The sequence below is a fragment of the Mesoplodon mirus genome (assembly GCF_964341445.2).
Source record: "Mesoplodon mirus genome assembly, chromosome: X".
Classification (NCBI taxonomy): domain Eukaryota; kingdom Metazoa; phylum Chordata; class Mammalia; order Artiodactyla; family Ziphiidae; genus Mesoplodon; species Mesoplodon mirus.
This window is the reverse complement of record NC_138981.1, coordinates 135926481-135946912: the sequence shown is the minus strand read 5'-3', so window position 1 is coordinate 135946912 and position 20432 is coordinate 135926481. Positions and strand designations below refer to the sequence as shown.

The 20432-nt window shown below is 61.3% G+C and overlaps 3 protein-coding genes and 1 long non-coding RNA gene across 7 annotated transcripts; 2 read left to right on the top strand and 2 right to left on the bottom strand.

Annotated features, from left to right (window-relative positions):
- Window positions 1-329: 329 nt before the first annotated feature.
- On the bottom strand, window positions 330-1336 carry LOC309796316 (melanoma-associated antigen 8-like; the record flags this gene model as incomplete). Its single annotated transcript, XM_082609350.1, has 1 exon — window positions 330-1336. One exon carries the CDS (start codon window positions 1334-1336, stop codon window positions 383-385), a length of 954 nt encoding a protein of 317 aa, XP_082465476.1. The 3' UTR covers window positions 330-382.
- Window positions 1337-7766: 6430 nt separating this feature from the next.
- On the top strand, window positions 7767-9436 carry HSFX3 (heat shock transcription factor family, X-linked member 3; the record flags this gene model as incomplete). The annotated part of the gene is given in 4 exon segments (XM_082609349.1): window positions 7767-8247; window positions 8249-8445; window positions 8818-9091; window positions 9095-9436. Coding segments are annotated over 4 exon segments (1077 nt in total). The 5' UTR covers window positions 7767-7983.
- Window positions 9437-9516: 80 nt separating this feature from the next.
- LOC309796898 (protein EOLA1-like) lies at window positions 9517-14770 on the bottom strand. Of its 4 annotated transcripts, none has more exons than XM_082610303.1 (4): window positions 14631-14770; window positions 13685-13756; window positions 11144-11424; window positions 9517-10333 (listed from the first exon to the last, which is right to left on the bottom strand). In XM_082610303.1, exons 3-4 carry the CDS (start codon window positions 11394-11396, stop codon window positions 10110-10112), a joined length of 477 nt encoding a protein of 158 aa, XP_082466429.1. In that variant the 5' UTR covers window positions 11397-11424; window positions 13685-13756; window positions 14631-14770; the 3' UTR covers window positions 9517-10109. The 4 variants fall into 4 exon arrangements, with proteins under 4 accessions (XP_082466429.1, XP_082466430.1, XP_082466431.1 ...); XM_082610304.1 differs by lacking the exon at window positions 14631-14770 and adding an exon at window positions 14396-14571; XM_082610305.1 differs by lacking the exons at window positions 13685-13756; window positions 14631-14770 and adding an exon at window positions 13757-14382.
- A 527-nt stretch (window positions 14771-15297) lies between these two features.
- LOC309796899 lies at window positions 15298-18565 on the top strand. Its single transcript, XR_014292519.1, has 3 exons — window positions 15298-16351; window positions 16806-16879; window positions 17672-18565. It is a non-coding gene; the product is annotated as an uncharacterized lncRNA (long non-coding RNA).
- Window positions 18566-20432: the final 1867 nt, after the last annotated feature.

The window sequence follows — 20432 nt, the reverse complement described above, 5'->3', positions numbered from 1 at the left end:
ACAAACTTTGGGGTGTAAGACGGGCTACAAGGATGTATTGTACAACACGGGGAATAGAGCCAATATTTGGTAACAACTGTAAATTGAATGTAACCTTTAAAAATTGTATAAAAATTACAAAGTATTGGCATTTAAAACATCTTCTATGAAAAAGAACAACATTTGAAAAAGCACTAAAGGAAACAGATGAATTTCCATGTCATCTTAGAAAACAGGAAAACAAAGATGCTACACCGGGTTGCCCCAACTTGCCCGGGCCCTCACTGCTTAGAAGGCTGACCACTCCCCCTTCAAACTCAGAGTGAAGGATCAGCCTCCCTTCCTGCCCCACGGGAGAAGCTGCTGGACGTGGGCCTGGAAGGAGCCTGGCTGCTGCTCTGGCTCAGGGTCCCTGTTCCTCGTCGCTCACACCCTCTGCAGACAGGGATGGGAAGGACCTGGGATCCCATTCACTGACCCTGTGCAGATGCTCCAGGACCTGACACTTGCTGGTCTCCGCGTAGGCCCGGGGACCCCAGAGGAACTCGTAGCAGGCGGGGTCGCTGTGGGGCACCTGCCGGTACTCCACGTAGCCCTCCTGCACCCACACTTTGGTGAGGAGCTCCCTGGGCTCCCCATAGATGTAGTGCTCCCTCCCGGCACACACATCTATCTTGCTAAGTGCTCTCCAGACCACCTCCTCAGGGGCAACAGAGTCGGCCTCCAGGAGGATCAGGCCCAGGAGCAGCACCAGGAGGCCGGTCTTGGGCATGCTCGGCCTGTCACTCAGCATCCCATCGTAGGTGAGGCCCAGGGTGGGGACGAGGACATAGGAGTGATTGCTGGGGTCCACTTCCTTCACATCGAGGCCAAGGACCAGCCGCATGCCCTCAGAGGCTCGCCTGAAGACCATGGGGAAATGGTCCTGGTAATCTTTGAGGATGGTCAGCATTTCTGCCTTTGTGGTCAACTCCTTGGTGTGATGCTTGAACAGCAGGAACTCCACCAGTTCATCCACCTTCTGACATAGAGCATGTTGGAGCACATCTTCCTGGTCATGCCAGGTGCTCGGCCATTCCTCATCTTGGGGGCTGAGGCCGTCATCTTCAGATTGGCTCCATGGAGGGGTGGCCATGGCAGTGGGGGAGGGGCTCTGGGGGGGACTGGGTTCTCCAGCATCAGCCACCTCCTCCAAGGTGCCCAGGAACAGGTCAGAGTAAGAAGAGGAGGACGAGGGGGATACGGCCTCCTCCCCCTCAGCCCACAACAGCTGTGCCTCCACCAGGCCCTGGGCCGGGACCGGGGTCTGAAAGTCTGCCTCCGGCTGGCGGAGCTCACTCATCTCGACCAGGGGCATGATGACTGGGGTCGGGCCGCCGACGGGAGTGTGGGCAGGGGTGACAGGTAGGGACCACGGACCTGGGGGAGAGAGGGCGTGTGAGCGGCCTCGGCAGAGAAAGGCACCCTGGGCAGCTCTGACAAAAGTCACTTACAGGTCTCGTCTTCAGGGGTGCCCTCGGGCCTCACAGGGGCGCTCCTCCTGGGCGGCCTGTCCCCTGCCAACCTGAAGAAGGAAGTGAGGGGGCTCCTCAGGGTGAAGCCAGCACGGCCCCAGGTTCTGGGGCTGAACAGGATGGTGGGGTGACTCGGGTGTTGTGGGGTCCACTCTGTTCTGGGAGGGGGAGCCCCTGGGTACACACTCAGGGCACGCACCTCCCCTTGACTCCTGGCACTGCCTGCGCCTCCTCTGCTCTGTGGCCTGAGGACACGGTCCTCAGACTTGGGCCTTCGCCTCCCGGTTCCTGGAGCCCCTGTAAGAGGAATGGAGGGGGCACCTCTTGTGTAGACTGTGGCACAGACCTGGGCCCCTCGGTGCTGGTAGGAGGGATGGGCCGGACTCTGTGAGATCCCCCCAGTTCTGAGTTCTGGGGTGGGTGGTCTCCTCGGGGCTGGCTCGTAGTGCTCACCGTTCCCCTTAAGGGCCTGGACTCTCCCCTTTGTGGGCCTGAGGGGAAACTCAGAACAAGACCCCGAGTCTGAACAGAAAGCAGTGAGGGGGCCCCACATGTGGCCGCACCTGTCCAGGGCCTCCCGAGGGTCCTAGGATGGGGACATTCTGGGTCCTCACCTCCTCCTCACATCCTGCCTGGCCTCCCAGCACTGGCCACAGGGGCAGGTTTCTGTGGAGGCCCCTGTACCAGGGCTGGGGGTCTGCTCAGTCTGCCCTCGGGTCCTGGGAGTCCACCCTCTGCGGACCTGAAGCCTCACCCCTCACACCAAACACCTGACCTCCCGAGGACCCTGAGCCAGAAGTCAGGAAACATCTCATCTGCTGACCGTGCTCTGGCGCCTCCAAGGCCCCCGTGGAAGGGCAAAGGATCCCTCCCTGTGTTGGGGTCTAACGTCCTCAATCCTTGCTTCCTCACGTGCAGGCTGGAGTCTGGGCAGGACCTGGGATTGTCCCGTCTGCCACTGTGAGTCCCTGCTCCTTCTACCAGGGCGCCAGTCTCTCAGAGACCCGGACGTCAGGACGTCAGGACAGGCCTACTGTGCTCATCTCGCCCTGGGGCCTCCCACGGCCACCTGCCAGGGCGGGGATCTGGTGGGTCCTTTTTGTCCTCTCTCAGGGTCCCCTCAGTCCTGCCTAAGGGCTCTAACCTTAGTCCACCAGGGACCTGACATTTTACCCTCTGCCCTCATGAGACCCTGCCCCTTATCCCAGTTCCCCAGCTTCTCAGAGGCCCGGATGTCAGGATGTGCTGCTGTGCTCATCCCACCCTATGGCCTCCCAGGGCCAGCTCTGTTCTGGGGTCCAGGCTGCCCTCAGTCCTCCCTCAGGGCCCTCACCTTGACTCCACGCAGGACCTGGGATTCTCTCCTGTGCCCGCCTGAGACCCCGCCCCTTATACCCCCTCCCCAGCCTCTCTGAGACCCCGCCCCTTACACTTGCTCCGCAGTCTCTGTGAGACCCTGACCCTTATACCCTTCCCTGCCTTCAGCCCTGGGAGGCCCTGAGGCGGGCTGAGCACTTGGCAGCGAGTGCTGACTTACGTATCCGGGTCTCAGAGAGGCTTAGGAACAGGTATAAGGGGCCGGTCTCAGGTGTGCTATGGCTAGAATCCCAGCTCCTGGGCCTCACCTACGATGGGATGCTGAGTGACAGGCCGAGCGTGCACAAGACCAGCCTCCTGGTGCTGCCCCTGGGCCTGATCCTCCTGGAGGACGACTTTGTTGCCCCTGGGGAGGAGGTCTGGGGAGCACTTAGCAAGATTGGGGTGTGTGCCGGGAGGGAGCACTACATCTATGGGGAGCCCAGGGAGCTCCTCACCAAAGTGTGGGTGCAGGAGGGCTACGTGGAGTACCGGCAGGTGCCCCACAGCGACCCCGCCTGCTACGAGTTCCTCTGGGGTCCCCGGGCCTACGCGGAGACCAGCAAGTGTCAGGTCCTGGGGCATCAGCTCCGGGTCAGTAGCTTGGATCCGATCCCAGGTCCTTCCCATCCCTGTGTGCAGAGGGTGTGAGCGATGAGGAACAGGGACCCTGAGCCAGAGCAGCAGCCAGGCTCCTTCCAGGCCCAATTCACTGGTAGGAAGTGAGGTTGGTCCTTCACTCTGAGTTTGAAGAGGGAGCGGTCGAGTTTCCAAGTAGTGAGGGCCCCTGCGAGTGGGGGGAACCCGGTGTGCAGCATCTTTGGGTTCCTGTTGTGTCTGATGACATGGAATATCACCCGTGTTTTCTTTAGGAGTTTTTCAAACGTTATTCCTTTTAATGGAAGACTAAACAAGCTTCAGTGTCTAACTTTGTGAATGACATTGATTAGAATGTGTTTATAATTACCCAGTTTAAGAACAAGGGTTTTGCTGTTTTGTAAAAGAGACTGGGAAATCTCCCATTTCGTTTTGTGACCCTGAAGCAGATAACATAGAATTGGAATCAGAACTGCTCTGGAAATGTGAAAGTACTTAGCAGTAATATAGATGGGGGAAGAATTAGAAAAATAAAAGTAATCGCACTGAGTTTTTGCTTCTTATCCTTCTTGTCTGTCATTCTGTAAAACTAAGCTATCTCTGCTTAGTTGGATTTGCACGGTGATTTACGAAAAGTATGAAAAAATTGATTTTAACAAGTAAGCCCCCCGTTTTCCGGCTTATTTATTTGGCAGACCTCGACGGAGCCTCTGCTCTCTGCAAGGCCCTGTGTTAGTAGCGGGAACGCTAGGAAAAGCAGGACACACCGCACGAAGAGTGATGGTCTGGGAGCTGCAGTCACATGAGGAACGTGGTGAGACGTCCCCTAAGTCCCACAGAACAAGTCAACACGGGACGAGGCGGTGAGGCTCCAGGAGCGGGCCCTGGAGGGTAAGTGCCCCAAGCCAGGGCAGTTTGGGGCTTTGGGAAGTGGGGCTTCCTTCTGTGGGAGGTGATGGTGATGAAGCTGGGTGGTGGCAGCAGCCAGACCTGCAGGCGGTGTGACTTGGGTTTAGGGGGAAAGTCTGAAATGCGACATTGCTGTGAGGTGTTCTTCTGGATCACGGATAAACCCGAGAGAAATCTCATACTCGGGCAGGAAGGAAGGGTTCCTGGCTCTTGTCGCATTGCTGTTGACCACAGTGAAGAAGTAGGTGTTATATATGCAACCTCTGGAGAAATGCGGTCACACTCCCTTGACGTGATGCCCAGAAGTCCGTGGACAGGCCCTCTTTTCCCTCTTCTGGGGGGGACCAGAACCCAAGGTGTTAATTAGCTTTAATCATTATGGTGACTGTAATTTGGCAATTGTAATCAAGGACTCGATGTCTGGTGGGGCTGAAATGAAGCAAAGGAACGGTTTGGATGGAAGAGCATCTGGGAGGGATGCAAAGCCTTGTTCCTTGATTCTACTTCCTGGAGCTTCGTGTTGTATCCCACTGGGAACACTCCTCCCCACCCGAATTTAACACATCCTCTAACTGGGAAAATTTACTTAGTTTTATTCACGAAACATCTTGTTTGGCTAATTAGCTTTTCCACATCCTATTGAGCTGCATATTCTCTGACATGACCGGGACAAGAAACCTCCCAACCAAATGCCAGAGGAGAGAGGGGAAGGGTCTGAGGCCAAACAACACGAGAAATAACTGCCCATCATCAAAGTTCCAACAGACGCCAGGCCCTGTGAGCTGCTTTACGTAGCTCACACACATCCCTGCAGCCCAAGACAGGGCTCATCACACCCATTCGCTTCACAGGTGAAGAACCCGAGGCCACGGGGCTTGAGAATCTTCCCAGGATCACGTGCTGGTAAGTGACGGGGTGGGGACCAGAGCCCTGGTCTGAATTCCTCTCGAGCCCATGCTGTTCCCACCCACCCCAGCCCGTGGCTGACCTTCTGACTGGCGATTCATTGCTCTTCTCAGTGTTACACGGTGTCTTTCAGTTGACAAAAAGCAGGCCCAAGAAAGGAAGGTGCCAAGGAGAAGCAGAGACAGTGTGGGGCTTGTCTGTGGTTTGTTGAGATCTGACACTGCCAGGTGCCGGCATTTCTGTCCAGTCCCGGCACCTTCCCGTGTGACGGCGCCCTGTCCCTGCTCCCGCCCTGGGGCCCTCCTGTCCAACGGGAACCCGGCCTGCTGAGCTGCTCATGGCTGAGCCACGGGGAGGGAGGGAATGAGACTGCCTGGGACTGACTGTAAGGCCCCAGTGCCTACTGGGATAAGGCCCCTCCAGGAGCCTCCTCAGATACTGGAGGGAAGTTAACGCTGGCAGACACCCCGAGACCCTGGCGGCAGCGAGGGAGGGGAGCGGCTGGAGGGCCTCTGGGCTGGGGGCATCAGGGTTCAGAAGCCAAGGGCAGGGGCTGGAGGGCGAGGCTGGGAAAGGCAGGCCTTGGACGTCACCAGGGCTTGTGCCTGCCCAAGTGAAAGGTCCCGAGACCTGGCTGAGAAAGACCCCACGGTGCCACACAAACCCACTGCCGGGGCCTGGCTGGCACCTGGGAGGGAGGGGGACCAGGAAGGAGGCAGCTCCTACGGGACGCAGGGGGCGAGGGAGGGCCCGAGGAGGGGGGCAGCAGGCAAGGCCACGCAGGCAGGCTCGCCCAAGGAGGCCCCAGCCTTCGGGCCCCTTCTGAGGAGCCACCGACGGCCTCCACCAAAATTCGCAGCCTCCGAGGTCATGTCCCTACAGGAGGACGTGACCTGAAGAATGCTTTGTAAACCAGTTTAGAAGCATAAAGACCAGGGAGCAGGCCCGAATCTAGGCCTGGGAGCTCCATCCAGGATGCCAGTCCTTAGGCTGAAAGGCACCTCGGGAGATCCTCTTCCACACCCTCTTAGCTCTCCCCTTTCAGAAATAGGGCAGTGGCGCCCACAGAGGACAGATGACCCTGCTTAGTGGCAGAGCTGGGACAGGGACCTAGGATCCTCGCAGACGGGCCTTTCCAAGGTGCCACTCTGTCCCCTACACAGTGACTATGAAGGACAAAGTCGCCCACAACGGCCAGAGAACGCGCATCACCAAACCCACCAACCTATCCTCCCACCTACGGTGAAGACGGACGACTCTCATTCGGGTTTCAGCGCGTCCGACACCCAGACCCTCATCTATTTCCAAATGCACGTGGACGGGGGCTTCCTCCGGTCACGTCTAGGTTGGCAAGTAGGAAATTTCCTTGGGACTGAGTCCGTGTCATGTAGGCCCATTCAAAAGTGTCTAAGCTGAAAGCAAACAGAATCATTCTATGTATCCTCAAGGTAACAGTGGGACAGGGCCCCGGGGGTGGAGGTGGAGGGGGGGCAGGGGCGGGCGTGGGGAAGGAGAGCAGGCCTGGCCTGGGAGCACACCAGTGAAATGCTTGCTTTCAATGGGACAGGCTACATGCTGAAGCCCCAAATCAAGTCCTTCAAAGGGCAAGTACCCACGGAGACCCAAAGTGGACGTGGGAGGCCAGGATCGGGGGGGAGCAGAAGCCAAACCACCCCACTGCGGAAAGGAAACAGGGCTTTCGAGGCAGCCTCCAGGGAGGCTGAATCCGACGGTCTGGGAAGGCGATGGGAAAAGGACACACGCAGGTGTTCCAAAAGTGAGCGCTCTTGGGCCATGAGAAGGGCTTCTACGGGAAGAAATGGACGCTGAAGACAATGCCTCTGTGATCCGCACAGGGATGAGGTCTGGGGGCAGGCAGAGCTCAAAAGGAGACTCAATGCCCAGCGGAGGGCACGTGGCTATGCCCTCCCACGCGGCATCGTGGGCAGGGCTGTGTCTGAGGTGCTTGGGGAACATTCGAGTTGAATGTGAGGTCGCGCACAGCCCTAGTCGGGGACAGCTTGACCTGGGAGGCAGGAAATCAGGACTCTTTGTTTGGGCCCATCTAAGCGGGACCGACCAGCTGGCAGGAACAGCTGCAAGCGACCAGAGCTGGAAGGGGGATGGGGGGGTGGGCACCGACTCAGGCTAGGCCAACCAGCCCGCTAGGGAGCCCCATCTTCTGGGAGGGACAGTCGCCAGTGGCCCACGTGATCCCTGTGGTCTCAGTGGCAGCCAAGCTACGCCTCGCCAGGGCCTGGCCCTTGAGCAAATCAGAAGCCAGCATCAAGGGATGGCAGTGGAGACAGGATCACGTTTCTCAACCCATCGGGGGCCTGGCCCCTTGAAACAAGGTGCCTGGCCCCTTGAAACAAGGTACCTGGCGGCAGACGGGAGTCTTTCCCGGGAACTTGAACCACGCTTTTTGAGACTTTTAGAAAAAGAGACAGACGCCGGGGACCCCGTTCCCATCCCCTCCCCCACACTTGGCCAAGGCTCCCTCTCCAGACCACCTTTGTGACATCACGTGACCAATAAAGAAGACTGCGACCTAAGTGGCTGGTTGCCCCACTACCGAGATTCTAGAATCTTGCAGACAGTATTTATTTACTGGGCATCCCCGCTCTGGTAAAAGGCATTTCTGCCCTGAGAGTTCAGTGATACGGTCTCGGATGGAGAATGCTCCCAATCTAGACTGGCTCCATGGCTAGCCAGAGTAGCAATGAGCTGTGTACAGCCACGCTGGGCCCATCGGCTGACGCAGAGCCAGCAACGTGGGTCCCCCTCTCGTGCGTCCCCGGATCCAAATGTGGATTCAAGGGAGAGTTCGGAGAAGCAGGGTGACCAAGCCGAGAGCCCAGATCCTGGCTCCCAAGACAACCCGCCACCACAGGGCCCAAACAACGGTGTGGCCAACGAGAGTACCCTTGAGCTCTCCTTCCCAAGAAAGCTCTGGAGGATGGTGGAGGATTCTACCTTCACCTCTTGAGCGCTGGAATGACGAGGGAGACATGGTGATCATCAAGGAAGACCTCTTCCAGAGGGAGGCTCTTCACCGCAGAGGCGCAGACAGGATTTTCAACACAGACAGCTTGAAGACTTTCATCCGCCAACTGAACCTGTACGGATTCAGCAAAATACGCCTGACCGGCCGCTCTCCAGGGAAGAAGAGGCTGACGGGAAAGTAGAAAGCCCTTCCGTTGCCCATGTTCTCTTGTTATTCGAGCCCCTTCCAGGGAGGCCAGATGGGCCACGTGCTGAACGGGTTTCATTTCCGAGAATAACTTTCTTCAGCCACAGCCCCTGCGAGAGGACCTGCAGGTGTGCCCACAGACCCTCTCGAGAGGCCACGAGATGTCAGGTAGTGACAGTAACACCTCGACCGAGGCTCACCTCGGGGAGCTCTAGGGAGCGCACACTCCAAGGCGGGATAACCTGCCAGGAACTTAAAGAGACCTTTCCTCCATAGTCAGATAAGACCATTATGATGGACGGGGGAGGGGGGGTGGGCGGGGAGGAATGGGTATTTTCTCCCAGAATGGCTCAAGTGATTCGTTTCATTTCAGATCTACCGCAGCTCCAACTTTCAGAGAGACAAGCCTCTGCTCATCGAGAACATTCAGAGAAAAGGCAACCCGGGAGCAACCGCTCAGCCCGGGACCAGCGCAACAGCCCCAAAGAGAAAGAAGCCAGTGGCTGCTACCAGACGCTCCCCACAAATCCATTACAACAATTCCACCACCCAGAAGAAAGCCCCAAGTGCTCAGAGGCCCAGCGGTACCCAGTCTTTCCTGTTCTCTAGCATGTGCTCTATGAGCGGTGGAGCGGGATGAGCCAGGGAAAACCATCGCCCCAGTGAGCGGGGCAGTCCGAGTGGGGAGGGCACTCCCTGGAATGTCACTTCTGTGCCCCCGGCTACCGCCGGAAGGGACGGCGCCAGGGAACTGCCCGCCAGCCCCACGGTTTACCCGGCTTATGGCTCGGAGATGTCTCTGTACAGCTGTTTCTCCCTCCTGCTGGCGGCCCTTTTAGCCACGTCCCCAAACAAGGTCCCTGAGGTGGATGAGGAGCAGGAGGGCTCCGCAGATTGCAGGCGTGCACACTGCCGTCTGCCGCAGAAGAGACGGGCCCTTCCAGCCGACACCTGGGGGAAAGCCCAGCACCTTCAGAGGTAACAACCCCTAGAAAGCTTGCTGACAAATGGCCCCAAACCCCACAGAGAAGTAAGAGATTTCCACAAAGTGAGCGACAGCCCTTCTCACTTTGCCGTCAGAGCTGTATTTAGGAGCCTGTCTTCGGACGTGAAGTGGCCGGGCAGCACGTCTAACACACACGCTTCGCGAGCCAAGGGACACTTTACAACAGGGCCAGGGTCACCTGCAAGGACAGACCGCGCCCTGTTTCTGGGCCCGCGGTCCTCGCCCGCGTGCACGAGGCCCGCCACCAGCCTTCCCTCATCGTTCGTTCCCCAGACGCACTCCAAACATCTGGGAGTTCTGACCAGGACAAAGAGGGGAAAACGCTAACCGGTACCCTCAAAACACATTTCTCTCAACCACCCAGAATCAGTAGGGCCAAAACGAGTGGCACTGCCATCTTTTCCTAAAGGTCAAAGTCCTCGAGACTCTATCGCTGAGCCCAGAGCGGCATCGCACGAGGAGAGTCCCAACCCGTCCCCGCACCAGGTGGGCACGTCTGCTTCCGTGAACAGCATGGAGCGGGCAGCGCTCCCCAGGGGAGGGCCTATTCAGACCGAACCAGACGTGCACGTCCAGGGCGTGAAGGTGAGCGGACGGTGGCACGATGAGCTGGTCGCTCCATCACCTTCCTCTCGAGAGCCCAGTCTGGTCAGGCCTCCTGCCCAAAGGGGATCAGGTGCTCGGGGATGTCCACCTGGAAGACGTCCTTCCCGCCTCTCCCGGGGACAGGCTGCAGCAGCCAGCGGGGGTTGGCAAGCGCAGTCAGGTACTTCTGCCGCAGGTTGGGCAGCAGGGCTTGATTCTCCAGCTCCGCAACCTCGTTGGGACCTAAGTTTTCTGGGCACAGCAAAGTGTCCCCAATGTCAACCAGCCCTGTGCACAAAGACAGAAACACACAGATGGAGAACAAGGTGATTCAAAGTCACGACCGCTAGAGACTAAGACCACGTCATCGAGGGGACCCGGCGAGAACTGGGTCCCTCTGGCTGAGCATCTCCCACCTGCCAACCTCGGTTCAGGGAATGCGGGGCGAGGCCGAGGGAGGGAGGGAGAGCAATGAAAAGGAGAGGTCTGGTCCTCCATGACCCCACCAAGGCCCGGGCAGCCCCCAGCCCGACCGCTGCAGGCAGCAGGTACAGTTCAGGAGGGCCCCCGGCCGCCGCTGCGGGGAGCCTACGGGCAATCAGGTCCCTGAGCGATTCACTGGGGGCCAGCGGTTGATGCGGGACCTCCCCCCCGCCGGGGGGCTTAGGGGACTTCCTCAGGACGCCGCGGGCAGCGGGGGTGAGGCAGGCACGTGAAGCCGGGCGGGCAGCCTGAGTTCCCAGGTCCCCTCACGCGCAGCTCTGGCTGCCATGCTGCCTCCCGCGGGCTCTGCCACGGCACACAGACACACGCGTGTACACGTGCGCGTGCACACGTACACACACGGAGACGAGCGCCACGGGCAGAGCTGGAGCCACCTCTGCCTCTCAGAGCACAAAGGGGGACTGAGGCCCAGAGGGGCGGGAGGGGACCTGGGCCCGCCGACCCCCAGCCCAGGGATCTTCCCGGCCCCTCCGAAGGTGAGGTGCCTCAGGAAAACTAACCCTAACCCCACACCGACCGGTTCAAAAGAGAACGAGGCGCCGAAGCCCCGGGTGAGACCCTGGGGGGCAGCCCCGGGGCGCGGTCGCCACTTGCCGGCTATCACTCCACGGCCGAACTTCTCCCCGTCCCGCAGCAAGGCCTGGATCTGCGTGGGGCTCATCCCCAGCCTCTCGGCCAGCAGCTCCCTCCAGGCCGCGTCCTCCCAGTCCCTGTGCGCGATGTGGACGGCCAGGGTGCGGTGCCGCTGGCCGCTCAGCACGGGCCGCCACCGCGTCTCCAGGGTCTTCACCCCATTTAAGATGAAACCCGCATAAGGCTGCCGGAAGGACAGGCAGCCGAACTTCATCTCCCAGAGCTCCCAGGGCCTCACGCAGCTGCAGAAACACAGAACCGTAATGGTCAAGGAGCCTGACGTGCCGGCCTCCGAGCTCGTGACCCGTGGGCCTGACCTCAGCCCCGTGGGCCCCCCGGGCGCCAGCCCCTTCCATATCCGTCTCCGCGCCGTCAGCCGACAGGGGGTGCTGACCGGGGGGATCCGTCCATCAGATGGAGTCCACGGGGAGCTCACAAGGGAGGCCGGGACAGCGAGAGACAGGCGTGTGGGCAATTCCACGACAGAGGGCACTGGGCCCCGGGCAGCAGAGAGGACGGAGGGAGGGCCCCTTGGCTTCACAGCCCAGTGGCCGGGCTCTGGCCCTCTCCTGGCACAGACAGGGACAGTCCTGGGCCTGGCTTCTCCCCTGTCCCCGGCCCCGCAGCTCCCTGGCCCTGCCGCTGCCCATGCTCTGCGGATCCCCCACCTTACCCCAGGGCTGCTGAGTGCAAATCCTTGGCAACCAACCTTGGCTCGGCCCTGGGGACGCCCTGGCTCTCACATGGTCCTGCCAGGTGTCTCTTCCCCGTGCCTTGGGAGCCACCCTCCTCCCACCCCTTCCTGCACCACCGCTTCCACCCCGGCCCGGAGCCCGAGAAAGGATACGTGACGGCAGGAACTATTGGCACTGGTGCGCGCTCCGTCTCTACGCCAGGACCTGGGACGGGCACCATCCAGGGATCATAGATTTCAATCCTCAAATAACCCGGGAGGTTACTGTCACCCCGCTCTGCAGCTGAGGAGGCGCCGAAGGATAGAGAGACAGCGCATGGTTCCAGGGGACCTGACTCCACGCACCCCCGTCCTCGCCTGCTTTCCTTGTACCTGGGGTGGGGGGGAAGGGTCCCCGCTCGCTGAGGACAGAGGAGCAGGGGAGCCGCGGGCCTGAATGTCAGCCGGGTCACGGCACCGCACGGAGCCTCCACTTCCACGTGGCTGTGAGGACGGGGGACAAGGCCGCAAAGGCAGCCAGCTCAGGACCTTCCAGGGCTTTCCTGCCCCGAGCAGGGCGGAGCCACATTTCTCTCCAGGGCCCATGAGGCCCCACATGATCTGGCTCCTCCCCCTGGCTGCCTGCTCTCCTCGCCCCTGGATTCATCCCCTGCAGCCATGAAGGCCTTCCTTCCATCCCTGGAACGTTCCACGTGTGCTCCTACCTCAGAGCCTTTGGAGGGTGTTAGGGGTCACACCGTGCCCCTGAAATTCACGTGCTGGAATCTCAACCCCAAGTACCTCAGGGCGTGACCCTACCTACAAAGCAAAGGTCTTCACAGGGGTGATCAAGGTCAGATGAGTTCATTAGGGTCGACCCTCCTCTAACAGGACTGATGTCCCCATAAAACGGGGCCAGTTAGAGACAGACCGGCACACAGGACAGCCAGCAAAGCCCCGGGAGTGAGGGGGGTGGGACGGGACAGATTCCCTCCGCAGCCCTCACAAGAGCCACCATCAGCGGCACCTACATCTCGGGCTTCTGGCCTCCAGAACCGCAAGGCAATACACTCTGTAGTTCAAGCCACCCAGACTGTGGGACTCTGACACGACTGCCCGGGCAAGCGATCACAGAGGGTCAGCCCTGTCCTGGATGCCTCTCCACGCGGGGGTGGGGGATGACTTCTCCGCTCACAGCACCTCGGGAACACTGCTTCACGTCTGTACGTCTCCATCTGTCCTATTTTCACCGCCCACACTGTACTGCGTCGTCGGCTGTCCCACAGGTTGCTGACTCTTCCCCCTGCCGATGGGGACTCACAGACTGCTTGGCACATTCTGCCCCTCTAGACACTCAACATGACCACACACTCGCTAACTGAAGCCCCGGGTCGGAGGAGGCCCACGTCACACGGCACACATCCCGAGATGCTGACACACGCCAGCAAACGGCCTTCTGCAAAGGCTCCCCCATGTACACTCTGCCAGCCACGGGCGAGGCTGCCGTGCCCTCACGCACTGGCGGGCCCCCGAGCATCATCATCCCGCTTAACCTCTGCCAACCTGATGGGTGACAAAGGGTCGCCCTCCTCACTGCGTTTGGCTTAGTTACGAGGGAGGCTGGCCAGTCCCTGGGGCCTGGCCGTTTCTCTGGCTCCTACTGGGGTGTGTGACTGGATCCCAGGCTTGCCCGCGGTTTCCGCCACTCAGCTTCTCAGCCAGCCCCTTCCTCACGGGCGCCACCAGATCACAACCATGGGACCCGAACCGTGTGGGCGGAATCCCTGGGGAGAATCCCTCGGGAAGAAGGGGGCTGAGTGCCCTCCTACCTCTCGACGCAGAGGGTGCCTGCTTGGCGGCCAGAGGAGAAAACACTCTTCCACTTGTCTGGGTGTATTCACCTGCACGAGGACCAGAGGGACAAGGAGAAAAGTCATCAGCCACAAGACAGCAATGCTGGCCAAGGAACCACAACGGTCTTCTCCTCGGCAGGGACCGGAGACCACCAGGACCCAGGAGGGCCCAACCGATGAGAAACACACGTGCCGGCTCCCTCAGGGTCGGTTCTGCTCATCAAGGCAACGGCCCCGTGTCCGCCCGGCTGGGTCGGGAACCCCACGATGCCTCAGCCCGCAGCACAGAAGCCCATCCCACAGGACTGACGGTGATCTTACAGCCCAGCAGCTCCCGCATCCGACAGGAGAAAACGACACTTCTCCTCACAGTGCCACGCGGGAAGGATCTGGAGAGCCCCACAGTCCGTGACCCTCAATGGACTCCTGGGTGGGCCCCACCGGGAGGGGAGCCACGGACAAGCAGCTGAGCCCCGCAGGGCAGGGAGGTGGGCTGGGCGGGGTGGGGGTGGGGGTGGGGCAGGACTGCGGGCGGCAGGTGCGTGTGGACCAGCGCATCGCGGGACACACACGTGGAAGGATGGCGGGCGGGGACGGTGGCGTTGGAGGGGACAGGAAGGTGCGGCCTCGGCCGCCCCGCGCGCGCTCCCCCGACGCAGAGCCCGGGAAGCTCCCGCCCGGAGGTACCGTCCGCGGGCGCGGCGGGTCCTGGCTCCTTGCGGGCGGGGCGAGTCGCGGGCACGCTGGGACAGCCCGGCTGCGGCCACCGGGCAGGACGGTCGTCCGCCTCGGGGAACCGGGACCGGTGACAGGTGCTCGCGCCCGCAAGCGCTGACGCCCCTTATTTCCGGGGTGAACGCATGCACGTACACACGTACGCACGCACGTACGCAGGCACGCAGGTACGTAGACACGCACTTACGAACAATCGCGCATTCGCCGCAGGCTCCGGCCGCTAGGAGACAGAGTAGGAGCCGCCAGGCCATGCGGCGCACAGAAGGCCAGGCCGCTCGGAGGCTCGAGACCGGCGGCGGGGAGCGGCACCCGGAGGAGGACCAGGAAGTGGGCGGGGGCGCGGGTCGGAAGGGAAGGGGCGGGGCTGTGGCGAATAGCTGGGGAGGAGCTGGGGGAGGGGCAGGGCGGGGGTGGGAGGAACGGGGGGAGGAGTATTTGGGGCTGAAGTGTGGGAAAGAGCTGGGTGAGGAGGAGCTTCTGGAGGAGGAGGCAGAGCTGAGGAGGAGTGGGGCGGAGCTGGGGAAAAGCCGGGCACGTGCGGGGCGGGGGCGGAGCTGACAGGGATGGAGCTTGGACCCCTGGGAACCCATGGAGGGTGGGCGAGGCCAGCTCAGCTGCGGAGGCCAGGCGGTGCCCTTTTGAGTCCCTTGCCTTAGGCGTCCAGTCCGCGCCGCAACAGTCGGCAAGGGTCAAAGTGGCAGCGACCCAGGGTCCTTAGCGACCGAATCCGAGCCTCAGAATGGACCCCAGGGGACAGGGAGGCGGGGTGGGGGGGAAGATGGAGGATGGGGAGGGCCAGGGGGAGGGCGGGGAGGGGAGCGGGAGGGGGACAGGGCGGGGCCTCTGGGCTGAATGCCCAGGCCACCTCCTGTCCAAGCCACCCTGGGACTGCTGGCCGTGTCCTGAGGGACAGTCTTTATCTGGCCTTTTCTGAGGTGAGAAGAAAATTTCTCACTCGGCTTCCTGTTGCCCCTGGGACCTGGCATGTCCCAAACAAAGCCAACTTCCCCTTCGGAGCAGTTTCCTGTCCTCTTCCTCCCAGTGGGGGGGCGGGGGGCGGGGCCTCAGCCCACTCAGTGCCGCCCACCTGGCTCTGCTCCTCCTGGCTTTGCTTACCCGAAGCCCGCCCTCCCTCCCATTTCCTTGGTGACCCAGTCCTGTGTCCCTGCCTCCCAAGTGCCTGATGAGAATAAATGCTCCTCTTTCTGTCCCCACTGCTACTGGCTGACTTCAGGCCTCATGACCTAGGCCCGGTGCTGTCACCTGAGTCTCCCCACCGGCCGGGACGCCTCCTGTCTCTCCTCCCCCAGTGGGTGCCCCACAGGCCATCGGTTCCGTGTCACACCGCACATCTGTCCTCGTCAACCCCGGACTGAAAACCCTGCCAAGCACTCTCCTGGTTAAGCCCCAACACCTCCTTGGTGCCCTGGGAGGGCCTTCGAGTGGCCCCAGCTCTCCGTCCTTGTCGCCCAACACCCTGGGTGCCTGTGCTGTCCCTGCACGCTGCGCGCACACGCTCTGCGGGTCTCTACCCTTCGGCACGCGCGGTTCCCGCTCCTGGACCCCTGGTTCCTCTTGTCCTGGCAAGCTCCTGTCCTCCTCCCAGGCACAAGTGTGACGTCCCCTTCTCCACCTGCCGCGAGCGTCAGGAGCTCCCGTCCGGGGTTCTGGCAGCGCCCTGTGCCTTCCTGCTGCCTTCCTTCACTGGGCTCTTCTTCCTGCGCTGGAGCTGCTCTCCAGGAGTCCCGGGAAGACAAGGACAGGCTCTTACTCGTTCCTGGAAGCCGGGCGCCTGACACAGCTGCTGCTGAGGGGACGTTGGCTCGACAGCGCAGTGCTTTCTCTTGCAGCGAGCTGGCCTCCTGTCTCCTTGCAGAAGCCCGAGGAAACAGGAATGCCGGCCCCGAGGTGAGGAGCGGAGGGTGCCTTCGTGGATTTGAGGCCTCGGGCCTGCGGGGGACCTGAGCGATTAGCAGATCCAGCTCCCTCCATGCCCCTCCTCCCCTCCTCGGCTCCTCGCCCTAAGAGTGGTTACCAGCTGCGTCCAGACACCCCAGAACCTCGTCGGAGTGGTTTCAAATCATGAGGGAGGGTCCCGTGAATGGTGGGTGGGCTGCTGGTGTTCCAGAACTAGAAGAACTAGAACTTGCCCGGTGAGCTAGAGGCACGTGATAGGTGGCTGCTGGTTGGGGGACAGCTGTGATGGCCCTCCCTAAGGACTCCCTTCTCTGACCCTCCCCTGAGTGCTGAGAGGCGGGGAGCCCCAGGGCCCCCGGGGCGGGGGAGGTCTGGGGTAGTGGCTGCCAGGCCAGTTTGCTGCCGGATGGGCGGGCCCAGGAGGAATGGCCTGGCCGTGTTGCAGGTGGGCGTGGGACGGTGTTTGGCTGCCCCTGTGAGACGGACCCCTTTGCAACTCAGCCTTGATCTTCAGTACAGGTAAGTCAGCGCCGAGCCTTAAAACCATCTGATTTCTGACTTCCCGGTGACGGTTTCTCCACCTGCTGCTTCCCACACCCTCCAGGAGCAAGGTCCCGGCAGGAACAGGCCTTCTCTCCCTTCTGTCTGCTCATCAGGGTGTCAGCCGTGGCCTCCAGCCTGGCTGCTCCTGCCTTCCGCTGCTCGGGCTCCTGCTTCCTCCCAGCCCCTGTGACTGGGCCGCAGCCCACATCCCAGAAGGGAGTCTCCTCTTCAAGCTCCGCTTCTTCCCCAGACACGCTTCTGTCCCCGTGAGGCACCCCGTCTTCCTTCTAGGAAGTCCTCGTCGTTTGCGCCACTGCTCTTTGGGGGACGGTGCCCCGAGGACATCGCCTCCTCTCGGAGCCCAGGGCACCTGCTCTGAGTCCACTTCCCTTTCTGACCCCCCGCCCGTGGCACCAGCAGACCTCACTGTCCCTGCGACCCATCTGGGCACTTGCCTTTGCGGCTGCATCCCCTTCTGGTCCCCGGTGGCCTGGGTCCCTCCAGCCCCGCACCCCAACTGTGTCTTTGAGGCCCGGAGAGGGTTCCAGTTTGCTCCTGCTGCTCGTTTGGGGGGCACCACCGGTGTGGGACGGGCTCGACCCAGAGTCTCGGTTTCACTAGCGTCCTCCTTGGTAGGGCTGGTTTCCTCTCTGAAACGCCTTTGGCCCATCTTTCCACCGAGCTGCGTGTCTGTCCTTTTTGTGCCGAGTCGTGGGAGCTCCTTTCGGGGTCCGGGTACTAATCCCGCCCTGGTTGTTGGTGTTGCAGATGCCTCCTCTTGCCCCGTGGGGGCCGGTTTCCTCCTCTCTTTGAAGGCCAGCTTTGGACTCCGCATGCACCTACACCTTCTCCGACTTGTAAGTGCCCCACACGTCAGAGCGTGTCCCGCCGGCCCTCCAGCTGGAGGCTGCCGTCCACTCCCAGGCCCGCCCCCTGGGGCTAGTGGTCCCCGCGGAGACGGTGCCCTGGCGTCCAGCGCTCTGCCCGTGAGAAGGGGCTCCTTCTTGACTGGGTAAGTCACTCGGTCACCGCCTGGCTTTAGTTCCATGCCCTGGACTCACGCAGGCAGCTGTGCGGCTGCAGGAAGACGGCCGGCCTTGTTTTCTCTGCCCCAGCTCCCGGTTTACCTCCTGCCGCCCCACATCTGGCCTGTTTCTAAGACGTGCTCCCCTGCCCCCGCCTTCCCCTCTGTCCCCTGGGCAGCTCCTGTTGGCCGTGTCCCTCTCCACACGGCCCAGATCGAGGGGTCCAGCCTGAGAACCGCAGGTGTTTCTGATTCTGTCTTAGTGACTGGCGCTGCAGGACCTCGGGAAGAAGTTGCACACAGGGGACCCGCAGACGTGAGGAGCCACTTTGCCACCACTGCTCGGGGTGGTGCCTGCGTAGGGAACGTGGCACAGCACAGGGGGACTCCTGTGCACTTCTGGCGATGCCCCCACGTGCATTCACGTTACAGACCGTTACATCACCTTTGGCTGGGGGCGGGAGACGCTCGTCTCCACGTCTGCGGCTCCTGAGCTCTTGGGGCTACGTGCTCTTGAGCGTCCTCAGTCTCTGGGCCGATCAGCAACGACCCGAGCCCCAGGCCCTTTGCAGCTGGAGGGGGCCTTCCCGACATCAGGCCGTGGCCCAGTGAATGGGTCCAGCTTACTTGTTTGAGAGATTCAGGAGTGGGGCCGGGGTGCGGGGGTGGGGGTCTGGAGCGAGTGTTGCCCTCCCGTAACCGTGGTTACAGCGCTTGGATGACAGGACTGATGTGTTCTGCATGTGGGGCCCGTTCAGCCACCTCTTGAGTATCTGTGTGCTCTCGGTGGCGACTTTACAAAGTACGGAGAGGATGTGAAGAGGCAGGAGCGAGGGACGCCCATGAGGCGTCACCTGGAGGCAAGACGGTTCGCGGGTTCACGCCTGGGGCGTGTTTCCCTTGCTCCTTTTCTACACGTTTGTCCTTCACTCACTGCAGTGCGTGCAGGGTTACCATGGGGACTTAACATCTTCTCACTCCCGTTAAGTGTTACCCGGGTTCTGAAGGATTCCTCGGCAGACAGCTCACTAAGCCCTGCACCTGGTTCTGGAGGATATTGGATTGCAGCCTCTCCCTGCTCAAGACCAACTGACAAATCCTCGGAAACGGCCCAGTGACAGCCTCTGCTCAGAAACCCCAGCCCAGGGGTTCTCCTGAAGCGGCTGCAGAGACAGAGTTTATTGCGTCTCCCACATCAGGGTCAAGCTGGGCCCAGTGTCCAACAGCCTCCAACTGTCTGGTTGTCCCGCTTCCCGGTGTTGGGTCACCCAGCACGGAGCCCGAGGTCCCTTTGGGAGGGGCTGGGGGGTCATTCCAGTGCCTGCTTGCCTTGGTGCTGCAGCGTCCTTCCCCCTGGGGACCCGCCAAGTCCCTGGTCTGCGGTTCCACGTCTGAGAACTGGCTCAGGGGCAGAACCTGGGCGAGGGATCATGACCTGTTCACTGGGGTGGCTGCCCTCGGCCTCCTGCCGTCTGTCCTCGCTCTTTTGAGTGTCCGTTTTAGACTGTATCTTGGTTGGTTGCCCATCCATCGAGCCCCCGGGAAGCCGTGTTGTACTGATCACCTGCCCCCCTCGGTGGGTCAGGCCTCCTGGTCAGTGGCGGTCATCGTCATAGCCCCTGGTTTCTGGCCGCTCAGTGGCGCCCCACGACCTCTGCTGCAGTCCCTGGGCGGCGGGGGAGGGCAGGGGCTCATCCGTTTCCTCCCTCACCAGGCCTGGCTTGCCTGGCCTGTGTTGTGCGGTGGCTTCACTCTGCTTGGGGGCCTGGCAGTGGGCTGCCCACATCTCCCCATTTTTCCTGCACTTTCCTGCTTGTAGTGCTTCAGGTCCCACAGCAAATCGGGGTGGCTGGCTACCCTGTCTCCTGGGACAGAGGGCACCTGTGGGGAAGGACTCGGGTCATGTTTGCTCCCTCGGGGGTGGGGTGGGGATGCCCGCTCTTTGGGGGAGGGGTGGGCTGCTGCCGCAGGCTCAGAAGTTCAGAGACATCTGGGGATTCCTGCTCTTCTGGGGCTTCCTCCCAGTCTCCCTGTTCCTCGTGTCAAGGATGCAGGTTTTCCCAAGTGGGCTTCCGATGCTGGCGGGACAGGCGTGCCTTGGTTGAACATTCAGCGTCTTTTGAGGTTCAGGCACTTCTCTCGAATCCTGGGTTGGACAATTGTCCACTGCCTGAGATGGGGGCTCCTTTGTAAGGTACTGGGGAGACCCTGGGACCCCTTTTTTCTCACTTTGCTCTTCACCCTAAGCTGCTCATCCCCTATGGTCGGCAAAGCAAAGAAGTTACCTCCCCTTGTGCCCCCCACGTTCCGCACGCTTGGCTCTTCTCACCTGCCAGGAAATTCCTCTCCCCCTGCCAGCCCAGCGAAAGTTCTAGCATGAAAGTTCTAGCAACTGGGCTGTGGCCTTGTGCCCGGGGCTGTCCACCCACACGCCACCCATCCCCGTGGTGGGGTCCTCATTGCCAGTGGGGCAGGTGATGACGATCCCGTACCAAGACCCCATCT

Coding starts and splice junctions, on each gene's coding strand:
- LOC309796898 (XM_082610302.1), bottom strand. Junction 10,334..11,143: donor CGGCCGTGGAGTGATAGCCG/GCAAGTGGCGAC, acceptor CTTTGTGCACAG/GGCTGGTTGACATTGGGGAC.